This window comes from Rhinopithecus bieti, unplaced genomic scaffold (assembly GCF_001698545.2).
Source record: "Rhinopithecus bieti isolate Rb0 unplaced genomic scaffold, ASM169854v2 scaffold_5022, whole genome shotgun sequence".
In the NCBI taxonomy this organism is placed as follows: domain Eukaryota; kingdom Metazoa; phylum Chordata; class Mammalia; order Primates; family Cercopithecidae; genus Rhinopithecus; species Rhinopithecus bieti.
The window spans coordinates 2,417,153-2,435,962 of record NW_016804965.1 but is presented as its reverse complement, the minus strand read 5'-3'; the positions used below and the strand labels follow the sequence as shown (position 1 = coordinate 2,435,962).

Genomic DNA, 18,810 nt, shown 5'->3' with positions numbered 1-18,810 from the left:
AAAAGACTGGAAAGAAAAGGAAGGAGGTTTACACAATCAAAGGCAGCAGAGGAGTCCTCAGGACAGAAGCAGAAAGGCAAACACAGCAGAGTGGCAACGCTGGAAGCCAGATCTCAGAAATCTGGGAAGGAGTCGATCAGAACAGAATTCTGCATGTAGCGTGACGTGCTTGGCAGTTTTTAAAGAAAAATGTGGGCTGGGTACGGTGACTCACGTCTCTAATCCCAGCACTTTCGGAGGCCAAGGCGGGCGGATCACGAGGTCAGGAGATCAAGACCATCATCCTAGCTAACACGGTGAAACCCCGTCTCTACTAAAAATACAAAAAATTAGCCGGGAGTGGTGGCTGGCGCCTGTAGTCCCAGCTACTCAGGAGGCTGAGGCAGGAGAATGGCGTGAACCTGGGAGGCGGATCTTGCAGTGAGCTGAGATTGCGCCACTGCACTCCAGCCTGGACGACAGAGCTAGACTCAGTCTAAAAAACAGAAAAAGGAAAAATGTGAGAGGGCAGGTATTCAGAGCACAAGGCGGGAAGGTTGTCAGGTGAGGACTTTATCAGACCTGGTGCAAGGGACAGGGTGGGCCCTGGAGAGGAACACGAGAGTCCCCAAAAGTGCTGGTAAGGCATTTCCCAGCCCCCAGTGCCTATAGAACTCTCTGTATTCTTTTCCTTGATTTAACCTGACACATGATCTTCTTTTTAGATATCAAAGTTATCTGAAGAATATTTCATTCTGCAGAAAAAATTGAATGAAATGATTTTGTCACAGCAACTGAAGCCACTTTATCTGGGTGTCTCGCACCATAAGCCAATTAATAGAGGAGTTTCTTCTCAGCAGTGCCTCTCAGGTAAAAATCAGTAGAGTTAGAACTTCCTGAAGGGGAAGGAAATGCCAGATACTTTGTTTATTAGTTTCCCACCGTTATTCTACGGCAGATTTGAGGAGCCTGTGTTCTGTCTTGGGAGAACCTTTATTTCATTTCTTACATGGAAATACACTTTGTTTTAGGATGTTCTACCCACTTTCTACCTTCTCTGACTTCATTCCCCTCCATTTTTTATGTTTTTCTTTTTTCATTTTAACTAGAACTTGGCATGTGACACCAGAAGGGAATAAAAAAGGGTGGTATAGAAAGGGGGCCTGGCAGGAGGCAAATTTGATAGGAGAGAGCAAAAATAGAAATAGGAAGATTTCTATTTCCTTTGTCAACAACTGCAGCCTTGAGTATAGCGTGTGGAAGGTGTAAAATCCCATTATACAAGAAATATTGTTATTGAACTTTTTTCTAGTCAACCTATTATTCTAAACTGGTGAGGAATTCAATCTCAATAATTTTCAGATCTCCTTCTCCCCAGAGCTATGCAAAGGCTTTATGGCCTTGCACACCACCAAAAGATCAGGCACAGCCTGTAGTCTCTGAACATTTGTCCATGAAGTTACTGTTGGGACACTCATGGCTCCAGCTGGCCTCCACGAGCCGTTGAAGTTGGGAGGTCTGGCTGCTCCCACACCCTGCAGGTGGCACCTCGACCGTGGGAGTCTGGAGCCTCATATTGTCCATGCCCACTCCAGGTAGCCATTCTCTGCAGTCTTAGCACCTTCCCCAGGAGCTGTCACTATAAAGTTCAGGAGTCCCACAACTTTGAACCCTGCTGACCTCTGCCCAGAAGAATCTGCATTTACTTTCCCTCGCTTTCTTGGAGGCCCTTCGCAATCTCGCTGCCCCGCTCAGGGATCCCTGACATCATCTCTGCAATGAGTTTGGCTTTTACCAAAGACGGGAAGAGCCACTGACCTCATGCAACTTTTAATTTATTCCCTGAAAACATCTCTAAGGCAGAAATATACTAAGATGCACTTGGCTATTTTCCTGATATGAGAGGAAGGAGAAATACCTTAATGTTTTCATCAGTTATTCTGCCACATCGTTTTCACGTCAAGAATTGCGGTGAAACTGACCACAAACGGCTCTTTGGTGCCCTTCATTCCTGCTACTCTCCTGCTCTCTGGCCCTGTCTGAGAGCCTTCTGCTGTGAAGAAGAGAAACTAGCAAATCAGAGCCCAGAGGCCCATTCATTTGGCTGCCGCAATGGCCTGTGCCCAGGGGGCATGCTGGCAGGGTAGGAGCTGAGGGAAGGCCTGGGCTTCTGGTTCCCTCATGGTCACAGAAGTGACAGCACTGGTGAGTGTGGAGAAGAGAGGAACAGGTGGTGTGGAGAAGCAAGGAAGCCAGGCAGCTCACCCCAGGCCGCTGCTGTAAAGGAGAGGTACAAATGGGAGGCAGTGTCCTGGGAGGAAGTAGAGGTCGCAACCAAGATTTTCACTTTTGAACATCTCAGGGACTTTAAACAAGCGTGAAAAGCAGCAGAATTTTATGAGAAAGTCAAATTAGTTCACCTTATTCTTTTTTGTTTGTTTGTTTGTTTCGTTGAGACAGAGCCTAGCTCTGTCGTCCAGGCTGGAGTGCAGTGGCGCAATCTCATCTCACTGCAACCTCCGCCTCCTGGAGTCAAGCGATTCTCCTGCCTCAACATCCTGAGTAGCTGGGAATACAGGCACAGGGCACCACGCCTGGCTAATTTTTCTGTATTTTTAGTAGAGATGAGGTTTCGCCATGTTAGGCAGGCTGGTCTCAAACTCTGACCTCAGGTGATCCGCCCGCCTCTGCCTCCCAAAATACTGGGATTACAGGCGTGAGTCATCGCGCCTGGCCGAGTTCACCTTATTCTTGAATCTTTCATTTTTTTTGTGGACTTAAGAAGAATATTAGAAATCAATTCTTAGCTTACGTGGAGAGGATTGTAGCTCAGAAATATTTCTTTAGCCCTTCGGGTTTACAGGGAGAATCTCTTTTTGTTCTCTGCACATACGGAGAAGTTTCGTATTATACTACACTTGTTTAAGGCTAAATTGGCAAACATCTGAATTGTCCCATGTCCTTGAGAGTAGCAGAGAAAGTGCCTGAGAGAGGGCCTGATGTGGCCTAATGACCCAGGGGTATCTGTGTGGATCTGACAACCCAGAACCCAAGAGTAAGGGGGACAGTGGGAGATGCAGTTCAGCTACCAGAGACCAGACAGGGCAAGTTATTCAGCAGATGCCAATGACCAGCCAAGAGTGGCTGCAGAACAGATGGCCCCTCCCCACTAATGCCATGAAGCTGCCAAAGCGCCCTACACCAATCCCCGACTTACATGTGGCAGGACAGAGAGGAAAAGGGAAGGCTGAATGTAAGCCATCAATGCTCTTAGTGTCTAGTCATTTTGGGTTTCTGACCCTAATCTAAAGTGTCGCAATCTACTCAGAAGACATTAAGAATTTAGAATTTAGCTAGAATTTGTTAAAAATAATTTAATGCTAGAAAGTAGAAATGAGCACCATGATAAATTAAAGTTTTAAGTGTGTTAATTTTTTTGTATATCTGAATTGTATGTTGTAAAAAATGTTTTAAAAATCTGATTGCACTGTAGGAATTGAACTTGAAAGCCATGAAGAGAAAAGGGGAAGGCCAGCAAGAGATGATGGTAGCTAGGATGAGATAGTGGCCACGAAGGCAGTTTAAAGCAATGGTTAGTTTGTAGATTACAAAGGATTTGGTAATTGGTTGCACAGGAAAAGGGGCATGCCGGGGTCTCTAACATGATCAGCTAGTATCATGGTGGATGGTGGTATGTCATTACCTGAGATGGGAAAGATTAATAACGAGCAGGAGCATGCATTTAATTTGGGCTGTGTTAAGTATGAGAAGCCTTTGATGAATTGGGACCACCTCTCAGTAGGCAGTTGGACACATATGGGGTAATTGAAGCCATGGAGGAGAAGGGAAACTCCAGGAAATTTACCTACACTGAGAAGAGAAGACAGCCTAGTGGAAGAGTCTGGACATGTGCAGGTCAGGTAGAGAAGAACCAGGAAAGAGGAGCGACCAGAGATGGGGAGGGCAGCCAGGGAGCCTAGACCCTCCGAAACCAAGGGAAGAGGGTCTTAGAGGATCGTGTGCAGAAGGATTCAGACAGAACAAGTCAGAAGGGAACCATAAAACATTCATTAAATTTCCTATTCATTAACAATTACTTACTGAATTCTTCAAATCTTATTTAAATATTAAAATAGAGACAGACGGAAAGGGGCATCTTATCCAGCCTTGCACCCTGAATTTCCAGTAGAGGCTCCAGCCATCCATGACTCTGAACTGGAACAATTGGGTAAAATTTTTTCTTACTTGTTTTTCTTAATCTTTCTTTCTTTCTATTTTTTTTTTTTTTTTTTTTTTTTTTTTTTTTTTTTTTTTTTTCTGAGACAACGTCTTGCTCTGTCTCCCAGGCTGGAATGCAATAGCACGATCTTGGCTCACCACAACCTCCACAACCTCCGCCTCCCGGGTTCAAGCAATTCTCCTGCCTCAGCCTTCCCAGCAGCTGGGATTATAGGCGACCACCACCATGCCCAGCTAATTTTTGTATTTTTTTTAGTAGAGACTGGGTTTTACCATGTTGGCCAGGCTGATCTCAAACTCCTGATGTCAAGTGATCTGCCCACCTTTGCCTCCCAAAGTGCTGGGATTACAGGTGTGAGCCACTGCACCTGACCTAATTTTTCTTAAATGTATGCATAGTTCACATTTATTTCAGTGTTGGTCTCCATTGAGAAGCTTGGTAAAAGGAGGATGAAGATAAAGATACTAGTAACACCACATTTTTATGTTATTGGGAAATTTCCAGTTAATGCAATAAGACAACAAAGAGAAGCTTTTTCAAAAAGCATAACTTATCAAAAGGGAAAAGATGGGATTGTAGGAATATTACCAGACAACATTAAAAATGCAATGATTGATGCTAGCAATAGAATTCAGTAAGGATGTATAGTTATGTAGATAGATATTCTTTCCTATAAAATTTCTAATAGAAAAGAGCCCATTGGAAATAATAGCAAAAAAAATCAATACCTTGAAATAAAGCTAGCAACCAAACCACAAAGAGACAAAAAAGAAAAGATGCATAATGGAATGATACATTGTGTTTCTGAATTGGAAGATAAGATACTGTAAACATGACCGTTCTAAAATTACTTTCTAGGTTTAAAAAATTGCATTCAAAATCTCTATCAGATTTTCTTTGGAACTTAAGAAAATATCCCTAAGGATCATTTGTAAATTTCAGGGACAAAAAGAATAACTATAAATGAGGACTTACTTATTAGATAGTAAAATGAATAATGCTATAATAATTAAAATCATATGTCTGCTTTACAAAAATCAATCACAGATCAATGAAACAGAATAGCCCTAAAATTGGCCTGAGTATTTATAAAAACCTGTCATTTACAAAAGACACATATGAACAAAAAAGAAATAGATGGATAATCCTTAAAATGTCTCTGATTTGGGATGAGGAAATAAAATATTCTTATCTTCTGCTGAATGCCCAGATATTTTCCAGATGCATTGATCATTTAAATGAAAGAAATAAACAAACCAAATGAAGCCAGATGCTATGAATTGAGCATTTCACAATCTCTGCTTAGAAAAGGACAAAACATAAGAAGTAATAAAAGGAATTACAAAGAAAAACTGTGATAGATTTGGATTACATGAATGTTAAAACTTTCTAGAGATTCCAAAGCATCATTAAAAGTTAAAGAGCTGAAGACAGAATATTTGGAACAAATGTAAAAAGAGTTAAACTGTTTAATGTAGAAAGAGCTCTTTATAAATCATTCAGAAAAAATAGCATTCTCAATGGAAAAATGGCACAAGCCATCAATTTATTTGCAAAAGAAGAAATGCAGATGGAAAAAAGCATATATATGACCACTCTAGGAGTAAAAAAAAAAAAAAAAAGTAAAACAAGTTACTATTCTTTACTCATCAAAATTACAAGTATGAAAAAGTATTTTAACAGTAATGACAAAGTGCTAATGTAATTATTCCCAAGCATACGGTAAGTTGGCAGTGTCAACATTTTGAAAAGTGACTTGGCAATATGTCAAAAAAAAAAAAAAAAAAAAACTCCACTGAATTAGTTTATATCATTGACCCAGTAAACTCACTTATGAGAACATAGCCTAAGTAAATAATCAGAGCTGAAAAAAAATTGTGTATATGGTAAGAAAAAAAATTGAACAATAGGAGAATGATTAATAAGTAATGACACTATTCACATATGGAATATTAACAGCCCTTTAAATTCATTTTTCAAAGAATAGCCTTGGCTAACTGCTAGCTAATCTAACCACTGAATAAAATATTGCAGAATTGGAATTGTAATACTGTAAATAAGTCAGCTTAATCTTCACATACGTGAGGTGGTTCATTAACAACAAGAGCCCCTAAGTCCAGGGTTCTAGAAGAGTTGAGTGTCTAGTTAGTGAGAACAAGATGGTCATCTCTAGTAGAGCGGATACTCTCCATCCCTCGCTAACTTCACTTCTATATAAAATTAAGAATCTGAATAATATTACTGCAACCTGGTAGAGAACTTCCACGGTCACATGTGGTAAGACTAAAGTGTCATCTCCAGATCTGTCACCTTTGTTGCCATGCTGTCTCAAGCCACTGAAAGCTTGTTTGATACTCCTCCAGCCAGCTTGTGATTAGATGTGCTCTAATAAAGAATGAGTGCTTTTTTTTAAAAATACTGGTATGTTTCAGCTCATCTTGATAGGAACCAAAAACCCTTTTATCTATGTGTTATAAAGTATGAGCAGAGGGAAAGAAAAAAGCCAATGTTGTGTGTTTAAAGTCAGAGAATGTTCTTCAATTCTGTGTTTTTAAAAGTCCAATCTAAGAAAATAACTATGAACAGTCAATAAATAATTTTTTAAAGTTTGGCTTCTGGGAAAAATTATTCTGTTTTCACCTCAGGCTATATATCTAAACATTTTAAATAAATGAATATCCACATCATTTTGAAAAATAGCCAGAATGTAATTAGATGCCACCTCTGAGTTTTCCTTATTCTCCAAGCAAATAAACATGTATTTTGGTAGTTTGGCTGTATCCATAGTTGGTGGGCAGTCAGACATGCTCGCAGTGTTCCACATAACAGCTCACTCTCCCCAACAAAGTCCTCACTCTCAAGGCACCGCTGTATCACCATGTGCATTTGCATGTGCTTCTGTTGTGGCGCCCCGTTTTGATGACTGCTCACATATAAGCGAGATGACCGGGCATGTATGTGTAATCGAAGTCTTTGGACTAGAACAAAACAAACTGGCTTCTGAGGACTGTAATCCATGCGAGATGACAGCCCAAGGAAAATGACAGAAGTAGACCGCCGAGATGTAGCGATAATGTGCAAGAGACAAGAGACAATCCAGAGTGTGTATCTGTGGGTCTCACCCCCCATACAGGCTGCTATATCCTCCTGCTTCTCCTGCCACAACTAGGAGAGACATATGGGGCAGGCTGGGGCAGCACCTTACCTGAACCTACCAGTATTGTTAGCAAACTAAGTTTCGCTTTCAAGGATCTGGGTATTAGTTCAAAGTACCCAAATCAGAGAGGGGCCAGTAGCTATAAGCCCATGACCTATAGGATAGGTAGAGGTGGAAGTTGGCCCTAGGGCATCGGCATTCAGTTGGCAGGAAAAGAAGAGCGACAGGAGTAGTTGTGCAGTTCAAAATGGGGCTGGGAGCTGGCATTTGCCTCTTGAGAAGGTCAGAGAAGACTGTGAGTCAGATCCCCTAAACAGTAACGTATCCCCTAAGTTCTAAGGGCACTCAGAGCAGGACAAGCACCTACCCTTAACTTTTCACCTCGAGTAAACTCAAGAGAACAGAGCTATCCCAGAGTAGACGCAAGAGGTCAAATCCAGGGCAAGCATGAGAATTAAGGGTACAATGACTCAGGCCTGTAATCCCAGCTACTCAGGAGGCTGAGGTGAGAGGGTTAGAGCCCAGGATTTCGAGACCAGCCTGGGCAACATAACAATACCCCATCTCTTAATAAAAAGAGAGAGAGAGAGAATTGAACATGTCTGTAGGTGCTAAAGGAGGGAGGCAGTGCAAGGCAGAGAGGATTCCTTTAGAACTGTCCTGTCCACAAGCTCAGAACTGTGTGCAGCTCTCTTTCAGTCTAGAACCATTGCCAAAACAGCCAGCCTGGCCAAGGGCAGATGAGGTGACTGGTGGAAACGGCAGCTTCCAGAAGGTAGGTTGCAACCATGACTAGAGTGAGTCTGCCTTTAACATGCAGCAACGAAAATTCCTCTCCTAAGATTTCCCATAGGTCACTCTATTGCTTGAAGGTCATAGACTCTTAGGAGGAAATGGAAATTTACAAAAACTGAAAAATTGATTTATTAAAGAAAAAAATTACAGTAACAAGTGCATTTCTATTCTGCTAATATTTGACTTAGATATGTGATACTTCTGCAAATTATACTCTGCATGTATACTTAAGTAAAACAGTGTAATTATCATTAAAATGAGAATGATGCTGAAATTTAATTTTCTAAATCAATTTTCCCTGGCAATGAGTTTTAAATCTATCTTCTTTCTTCTGAATGCAAAAAAGTGGAGATGTTAAGTGATTCATTATCCAAAAAAAAGTGCATTTCTGATAAACCAAAACACTTAATGACATTATTACCACAACTGCAATATAAATAAGTATCTTACCTTCTGGCTATTTAATACAGCAATAACCTTTACAAGCTGATATTTACCACGCACAACCCACAAAATAGCCACAAACCTTATTATGCTAGTGCCCATATTGATATGCTGCTGATAATTTGTGATTATAAATGTTTATGTCACTTTTGTAATTAAGGGGTTAGGATGACGTTAGTAGAGAGTGTTTATATTATCCCAAAGGAACAAAAATTCACAGATCCATTAGAGGCCAAATAAACGTATGCCTCTCTGAAATATTTGTATGCTGATAAGCTCATGGAAGTTTGCTCTTTAAAAAAAGTCTGAAGGAATTTAAGCGGAGCAATCATAGTCTGTTGAATATAATACATTCATCATAATTTTCATTTACTGGCTGGCCACCTTGCATTGCAATATCTTAAGTGAGACACCCCTTAAGACTAGTCAGCCCTCTGGCTTTAGATTATCCTGGTGAAGAAAAAAATGTCAAGAAGCTAACACTAAAGCAGATTAGATTTTCAGAAATTCTGAAAATTCGATGCATTTTGATTTTTAAATCTCCATAATATACACACACCAACATGCATATTTATAATTTTACATCAATGCTACCATACCATACATTCCAGGATTCTTTTTTGTTGTTGTTTGTTTGTTTTTGAGATGGAGTCTTGCTCTGGTGCCCAGACTGGAGTGCAGTGGCACAATCTCAGCTCACTGCAACCTCTGCCCCCTGAGTTCAAGTGATCCTCCTGCCTCAGCCTCCCTGGTAGCTGGGATTACAGGCATGTGCCACCATGCCCGGTAATTTTTGTATTTTTAGTAGAGATGGAGTTTTTTCACCATGTTGGCCAGGCTGGTCTCGAACTCCTGACCTCAGGTAATCCACCCGCCTTGGCCTCTCAGAGTGCTGGGATTACAGGTGTGAGCCACTGCATGCGGCGCATTCCAGGATTATTATTTAATGTAGTGTTTTGTTTTCTTTTTCTCTTTTTTTTTTCCTGTTTCCTCCCCTGTGTTCCCCTTCTCAACCCACATTACTCACCCCCAACCAAGGGAACTCTTATTATAGAACATGCATTTTTTCATATTTTTTGCAGATGTGCATACATGTAGGTATATGTACATAACAGAGATTTTCATCGTTTTATATAAATAGGATCATAGTATGATCATAATATAAACACTTAAGCAACTTGCTTTTCTCAATACCTTTGCAGAAATCCCTGCACATCAACTAGTATAGCTGTAATTTATTCTTTTTAATGGCTGCATAATCCTGTATTTGTGAATCACAATAATTATATAACCTTTTCCCTATTGTTAGATATTCTCTTTGTTTCCATTTTTTGCTACGATGAAAAATGTTGCAGTAAATATCTTTGAAAATGTACCTGTACACTGGGATAAATCCCCAGTGATGAAGTTATTGAGTTGCAAGATGTTTTTGGTTTTAATAGATTGCTTTCCTAAAAGGCTCTAGAAATTGACATGTCCTTCAACAATTTGGGAGCATACACTTGTCCTGACCTCCTGTCCATCAGTGATATCCTTCTTTTTAATCTTTGCTAATGTGTCTGGAGTAAAATCGTATCTAATTTTAATTTATATTCTCTTATCTGCTAGTAAATTCAGGTGCCTTCCCATGCTTATTTGCTTTTTGGATTTGCGCATCTTGAATTTTCTACTTAAATATTTTGCTCACTTTTCTGTTGGTCTATATTTTTGGTAGCCATTTGTTAGCACTCTTTGCATATTAAAAATATGAACCCTTTATATCTGTGTTGCAAATATAGCCTTCCAAGTCTATCATGTGTCTTTTGACTTTGTTGCCACATAAAAGTTTTTGCCTATATTTAATAGGCAAATATGTCTATATTTTTATGATTTCTGAATTTTGATTAAAACATTCATGCCCCTAGATTGCTCATGAATTATCCCTGATTTTCTTCCAAGAGCTTTATTATTTCTTTTATTTATATTAATCTTTAAAGCATCAGAAATTTATTTTTATATGTGATGAGAATGGTGATCCAGTTCACAGAAGTATATTAATATTTACTATTCACTTAGCACTACATCTCCAAGCTGAAATGAAATCACAATCTTTGCATCTTCAAACACTACCACATGTAGATCACCAATGAAATGGCACAAGGACATCAAAACCTAAGTCATGATCCCCACCATCTAGAGACTTCTAGTTCCACTATTAAAAAAAAAAAAAAAAATCACAGCAAAAAATAGTAAGCGGCAAGACATACGGGATTAGGTTCTATATTAGTTTTTCAGGGCTGCCATAACAAAGTACCATAGACTGAGTGACTTAAACAACAGAAACTTACTTTCCCACAGTTCTGGAGGCTAGAAGTTCAAGATCAAGGTGTCAACAAGGTTGTTTTCCTCTGAGGCCTTTTTCCTTGCCTTTAGATGGTCATCTTCTCATGGTCTTCTATTTGTGTGTGTCTGTCTTAATCTCCTGTTCTTTTAAGGACAGCAGTCACATTAGATTGGGACCCACTTTAATGACATCATTTTAACTTATTTACCTTGCTAAAGACCCTATCCCCAAACACAGTCACATTCTGAGGTATTGGAGGTTAAGATTTCAACATGTAAATTTTGAGGTGACACAGTTCAGCCTGTAACAGGTTTAAAATGGCTTGTGCGTCTAGCAAGTACCATTTATGCTCAATGAGAGAGAGATCACTGGGGAGTCAGTGAAAACTTCATTAAAGAGATAGGATTGAAGGTGGACATTGAACAAGCTTAAGATTTCAGTAAGTCTATGAAAAGCTTTTCTATGAGAAGGTGAGAAAAAGCAAAGTTACAGCTATAAACATTGTCTATCAGGGTTTCAGTGAGATAACTGGACTGACAAGAGGAGAAAGTTCATTTGGGGGGAAATGGGAGATAAAATTGAAATTGCTAAGATTGTAAATAACCTGGAGTCAGAAGTTTAAACTTGATGAAGAAGGGAAAAAGAGGCATCATCATAAATTTTTGAAACTTGAAATTTCACAATTAAAGTAGTATTTAAGAAATGAAAATCTGGGCCAGGTGTGGTGGCTCACGCCTGTAATCCCAACACTGGGAGGCCGAGGCGAGCAGATCATCTGAGGTCAGGAGTTCGAGACCAGGCTGGCCAACATGCCGAAACCCTGTCCCTATTAAAAATACAAAAATTAGCTGGGCGCGGTGGCAAGCACCTGTAATCCCAGCTCCTCAGGAGGCTGAGGCAGGAGAATCGCTTGAACCAGGGAGGCAGAGGTTGCAGTGAGCCAAGATTGCGCCATTGCACTCCAGCCTGGGAGACAGAGCAAGACTCCATCTCAAAAAAAAAAGAAAAAAGAAAAAGAAAGGAAAATATGGTTTTCATTTGTGAGATAAAGCACAGAAACCATATTAAGACTCTACCACAGTTATTAAATGAGTCGTTTCATCCAGAGTGATTGCAATGGCAAATGAAACTAAGTGGTGGATGAATATTAGATATTTCAAAGGATGTGTCAAAACAATGGACAGAAATTAACGATTGCTTGTCTGTAGGAGATGAAGAAGAGACACAAGGCAAAGGTGATATCAGTGTTTTCAACCTGGGAAGCAGGAATAATGCTGCCATTGAGGTTGTAGTGTATAGAATCTTAGAGGGAGAAGAATGATGACTGTAGGTTCATTTGAGTCTGAGAGAGAAGTATTCAGTAAGGAGTAAGAAATTAGGGCAAGAGCTCCTGTGGGATGGGAGGGCCAGACCTGAGGTGTGCATTAGGAACACCGGAAATTGCCAGGACCTGAGGAAAGGATGATTCAATCCACGAGGCAAGGGGAAGATCACTTAGTCATCTAGCAAACTTATATTAAGCACTTGTCAAGTATTTTTTATAAGTACTGGGAATACAAAGAAAAATAAGATAAGGCATCTGCCTTCAGAAACTTTATCCTGAGTCATGAAGACGAGGGGTGTTTAATAATGCTTAATGAAGAAGGGTCAGAGACAACAGGGACAGATAAAGGACCTTTGGATTTGTTGGTGAAAAGGACCCTTCACCATCTATTAGGTTGTTGCAAAGGGAATTGCGGGTTTTGCCATTACTTTTAATTTGCCATTACTTTTAATGGCAAAAACCGCAATTCCCTTTGCAACAACCTAATAGAAAGCATTTTCAATAGAGAAATCAGATTGAATGGGGGAACATTTGATGATAAAATGAACACAAGATCAATAATGCCTTTATTCCCAGAACCTTTTTTTTGTTTTCACTCTCTTGGCAATTATTCAGCTTCTTGGCCATCTTCATTTTAATTAATTTGTATTATGATAGTAATGTTCTGATATTTCAATTCAGATTTTAAATAATATTAAAGCCAAGTTAAATTTTAGTCACACACCACATTCATGTTTCTAAAATATTAAGAATATCTAATAACTTATACCATATTTTATGTATCTTGTTATTCAGATTCAAATGAGTAATATAAATGGATATGACAAACGCATTTTGAAATGATAAAACTTTGCAAGAGCCAATAGAATCTATTTAATAATCAGCACTGGGGGAGAGGATAATGAGAAGGAAAAAATAAAAGACCACTATTTATGGTGGTGGCAAGAATTCAGGCCTTACCATCTTTCCTCGTGCCTGTGACAGTCTAAGATGGATCCAGAAATGACTCAGATATTTGGACTCCCTCCACCTCCTCCGTCTATTCCTTGAGGAAGGGAGAGACAGAATGGGAGATGAACCTCTAGGGATGGGTCGGACAAATGCTTTGTCTATTACTAATCGGTAATAACATGATCTCATTGACAAATATCTCTTTTTGTTTTATTCATAAAAGGACAGCAATGTGTGATTGCTGAGGTTTCAATGAAGAGCGTTGTTCCATGCACTACACCTCTATGAAGTACCCCCGATTAGCTGATCCCCTTTGTCACCCAGAAATTTCCCATACCTTTTGGAATGAATGAGCTGCATAATGTCAGAATATAAATGCTGCTGTAATCAGTATCTTCACCTAGTGGGCTGGTCAGGGAACTAGAAAGTTAGACATCTATGAGTCTTTCACCATTGGTTGAAGCTGATTTATACTTGCCAGTCACAGTTGTTTACATATAATAAATATAAATATTCTTCTATTTGATTAGTATAGTTTGGGACAGCTCTGTTTCTCTGTGTATTTCAACATCTGGGGATTAGGAATCATCACTGCCCCTTTACTGTATGCAAGAATGAGCTATTACTGCTTTTAAAGTCCTACCTAGAAATATATGCTCAGGTGTATTGAATGAAGCTTTCCAATAAGTACCATACCCAACTCACACTTCTATCCTGATCTATCTGTCGAGCAGACATTCTTGCACAAACAGAGCCTGTGGATGGAGTTGTCAAGAATCATGAAAAAAATAGAAATATTTAGTGAGGTCTATTAGCTCTGTAAATATAAAGCTACTTATAATGAACATGAACATCCAAGTGTACAGATCACCAGAAGCTCTGACAGTGTTGTTCCAGGTTTGAGATCTTGGCTATATTAACAGAAAGAGTAGGAAAAGATGACAAAATTTATTCTTTCTTGGTCACTCTTTTAATGTCAAATCTAAAAATGCTACAGGTTTGAGGTTCTAAATTTTGGAAAAAGAACAGATTAGGCTTTTGAGAAAGAGTCAGCTTTGCAAATGAGCAGTCTCTTCATTTGGAGCCATAACATATGAGGCGGTCCTTAAAAATGCAGATCACGCAGTGCTTAGGTAGATGGGTCACCACGCGAGGCTAACACACGAGGGAGAGAAGGGACAGAAGAGGTTCTGTGATGTGAGCATAACATTGCTTTCTAAATTGTTTTTCTGGCAGCTTTGACCCCTGACGTCATCCATCCTCTGAACTGCTCTACTCAATTCCACATGACCAAACTATTCTTTTCCTTCCTTTCTTTTTCTTTTCTTTCTTCTTTCTCTTTCTTTCTTTCGTCTTTCTCTCTCTCTCTCTCTCTTTTTTTTTTTTTTTTTTTGACAGAGTTTTGTTCTTGTCACCCAGGCTGGAGTGCAGTGGTGCAGTCTCAGCTCATTGCAACCTCTGCCTCCCAGGTTCAAGTGATTCTCCTGCCTCAGCCTCCCAAGTAGCTGGGATTACAGGTGCCCGCCACCATGCCCGATTAATTTTTTTGTATTTTAGTAGAGATGGGGTTTCATCATGTTGGCCAGGTTGGTCTTGAACTCCTGACCTCAAGTGATCTGCCCGCCTCGGCCTCCCAAGTGCTGGGATACAGGCGTGAGCCACTGCACCCAGCTGCATTGTTTTCTTTTCTTCCTCTTGTTTTCTTCCCCTGGGCTCTCAAAGTCCTAGACTACCAGACAACTAGAGGAAAGCACATGGTAAGGAGTAGGATAAGGGTTGGTTGTGCAGCAAAAGTATTTCCTTTTCTCCAGCCTTAGCCTCAGTCATAGGTATATAATTTCTTATTTATCCCAAAAGGAAAACATCACTTGATAATAGTCTTTGTAATTGAATACTTGTTTATGATCACCTTTCTTATAGGTATCTCTAAAGGAGAGGAGCCAAAATATTGAGACCCCAAGACGACCCCGGAAACCCAAAACATTAAATAACCCTGAAGACTCTACATACTATTATCTACTACATGTAAGTGGCTCACTCTTACTATCAGATGGGAGCCATCACATCTACTAATGGCCAGTGTGAAAACTGTGGCTAGATGAGGCCAGGCACAAAGGAAGGCCTGGCAGGAAAGAGAGGCCTTGGTCTCCTCTTCAGTCCCCTCCCTGGCTGGGGATCTGGGCACTATGATCTCCTCCAGCCCTTCTTCCTCACATTCAAGCCTCTCCCATAGTAGTACCTACCACGTCCTCCTTGAAACTTTCTCTGCTAGTCCATTAACATGAACTGACATGAAAATATCAACTCAGAAAGAGAAACCCATCATAGCAGGAGCTCTCTAAAGAGGGGCCCTGGTGTAAATGGGTGGGTTATGGTGAAACTAGAAGAAAACGAGGCTGAGGCAGGAGAATCGCTTCAACCTGGGAGGCAGAGGTTGCAATGAGCTGAGACTGCACCACTGTACTCCAGCCTGGGTGACAAGAAGGGGAGAAACAGGCATTTATTAAGAAGGGGAGAAACAGGCATTTATTAAGACAAAAGGGGAGAAACAGGCATTTATTAAGCATCTTTCAAATTCCAGGCCTAGAATAAGGCTTGTTCACATCCACTGTGATAGCTAATCCTGGAAATAGCCCTGAATGTATTATCCATATCTCTCAGATCAGGATTCCAAGACACAGATAAGCATGCCTTAGCTGCCAGGCCATTCATTTTATTGAGGTCTTCTGACCCCACAGCTCCTGCTCACTAACAGCATGAGGACTCATTGGCATTGCCCCTGATAGCCTGACCTTCTTCTCATGTTCCTGTTCTCCATGAATGCCACTGTCATCCATATGGTCTCCTAAACCAAGAACCTGGGAGTCATTCTGGCTTTTGTCCTCTCTCTCATACCTGTGATCCATCAGTGGCTCTAAACTGTGACTTCTACCTGCAAAACTTATTCCAACTCATTTCCCCCCTAACCTCACAGCAATTTCCATATTTCAGACTATCATCATTTCCCACTCTGGTATATTTCAGGTGCCACATAACTGTCTAACTGCATCCTCTCCAGCCTGCACCTGAAAATGTCTCAAAACCATACCTCTGAGCATGCGCCTCCCTTAATTGTTCCTTTAATGGCTCAGCAACTCCTTCAGGATGAGGTCCTAATTCCTTCCAAGGCCTTCTTCCTGGGACCCACGACTGCTCTTCAGCCTCTTTTCTTGCCCTCTTCTTGTCCTTGAGCCACAGTGAACTGCTTGAAACTCTGCTGGTGAGCTGCATTCTCTCATGCTCCTGAGGCCTTTGCACCCACTGGCTGGTCCCTCCATTTGCAATATTTATTCACTCTTCCGCTCTCCACTGCCACAGTGAGAAAGCAGCACTCCCCTATGCCCTGGAGAACCCAGAGGATGTGTCAAAACCCAGAGAATCAGTTGGAAATAAGTCTCCCACCTCGCAGACAGAAAATGAAGCTCACATTTGACCTCCAAGTTAGCCAGTCTTCTCTAGTTCTTTCCCTTCTCTCTAGTGATTTATTTTCAGTTTCCACAGAGGGTTGCCTGTGGAAACCCATTCTCTTCCCCTCTCATTTCCTTTAGACAATCTCATTAGCTACTACGACCTCAGTGACTGCTGATTTCTGAATCTTTATCACTGGCTTAGATCTCTCTGTAGCTCCAGCCTCAAATATCAAACTACCTAATGTTTGTTTTGCATATTCTACATGGAGACGTACAGGCATCCATGTATACATATATAGAGATATATACACACACATACACATCCATACATGGGCGCACACACTCACAGCTTTGTTGAGATATAAATCGCATGCCATACAATTCACCCACCTTAATATACATTAAATGGTTTTTAGTACAATAATTTAATCACAATCAATTTTACAACATTTTCATCACCTTAAAAAGAGCCCCATTAGAAGTCACTTCCCACACCCACCCCTCTGCCCTAAGCCCTAGGCAATCACCAATCTAGTTTTCTGTTTCTGTAGATTTGCCTATTCTGGACATTTCCTATAAATAGAATCTGTGGTCTTTTATGAATAGTCAACTAATTTTACAAGCCAGTAATCTGACTATTACCTTGACTTCTCCCTTGTTCTTATCTTCCATATTCAAAAATCTAAATCCAAATATCTCGAGTTTCTATTTCTCTCCATGCTCTGTGCTAATACCCTCTTCCAGGCCAGCACGTCTTGTCAGTATTTCTGAGTCACTCCTCTTACTGGTCCCTTGGTCTCGTTTTTCCCCTTCTAATTAATATATTTTCCACACTGTAGCCAGAGTTGTATTTCTAAAATTAATATCTAATTATACTATCCTCCCATTGATGGAACTTTTCTGTTACTTCCCACTGTCCTAAGATATGAAGGCCTGTCAAAATCTGGGCCCTGCTCACCCTGTCCAGCCTCTGTGCTTGATATTCATTCATTCACCCCTCCAAACTCTCCACTTCAGCCCTTCCTCCCCAGTAACCTGCACTTTCCTCTTCAAATTGTCCACAAACATTTGTCCTTGGACATGCCCTTTTCTCAGCCTAAAACACACATCCTCTTTCTCTTCTCATCTTTCACGATCAAAACACCCTCAGCCTAGATGTCTTTTTCTTCAGGAAACCTTCTTGTCACTCCCAAATCCCAAGAGAGCTCTTCCTATATCCTCCCTAAGAAGCCCATACTTCCCTTTTATGACACTTTATCATGCTAAAGAGGGATTGGTGTGGCTTCCACAAGGTCAAGGAGTTTGCCTATTGCATTCAACCTGACACATAGCAGGCATGCAATAAATATGTGTTGTACAAATGAAAGCAATGAAATAAAGGAATGAAAAGCAAATAGGAGTAAATTGAGAAAAATCTAAAATTCCAGATACCTGCCTTTGACAGTCACTTTATAGGAAACCAATTAAGAAATGAAATTGATTTTTTTCTGTGCTGCTCAAATAATTTAAAAAGCAGCAAATACTCTGACATTTGTTTATACAGTTAAATAGAACAGCAGAAACAAGATTAGAAATTACCAAACATGGCCGGGTGCGGTGGCTCACGCCTGTAATCCCAGCACTTTGGGAGGCCAAGGCGGACAGATCACAAGGTCAGGAGATCAAGACCATGGTGAAACCCCGTCTCTACTAAATAAAAATACAAAAAAATAGCCGGGCGCGGTGGCGGGCGCCTGTAGTCCCAGCTACTCGGGAGGCTGAGGCAGGAGAATGGCGGGCACCCGGGAGGTGGAGCTTGCAGTGAGCCGAGATCGCGCCACTGCACTCCAGCCTGGGCGACAGAGCGAGACTCCGTCTCAAAAAAAAAAAAAAAAAGAAATTACCAAACATTCCCTATTAACCCTGAGTTTATGTAGTAAATGATACTCAGTGGTCTTTATTAAGTGCAACTGAAATGACAAGTGATTGTGATGGCTTCAACAGCAGATACTGTTCCCAGTATGAGAAATTGTAAAAGACCTTAACAGAAGTGAAACATTTATTACTAACAACCAGTGAGAACTGTGGAGCAAATTCTGAGCCTCATAAATGAGTTCCATCCCCAAGAAGCTTACTTTGTCATCGCACTGTTATTTTTAAGTAACTATA

At 40.5% G+C, this 18,810-nt stretch overlaps 1 protein-coding gene across 1 annotated transcript in view; it reads left to right on the top strand.

Annotated features, from left to right (window-relative positions):
* MYO3A (myosin IIIA) overlaps positions 1 to 18,810 on the top strand; it is a 271,870-nt gene that overhangs the window by 237,434 nt on the left and 15,626 nt on the right. The window contains 3 exon segments of the mRNA XM_017870799.1: positions 705 to 849; positions 15,134 to 15,158; positions 15,160 to 15,238. Coding sequence (XP_017726288.1) covers positions 705 to 849; positions 15,134 to 15,158; positions 15,160 to 15,238 — 249 coding nt within the window.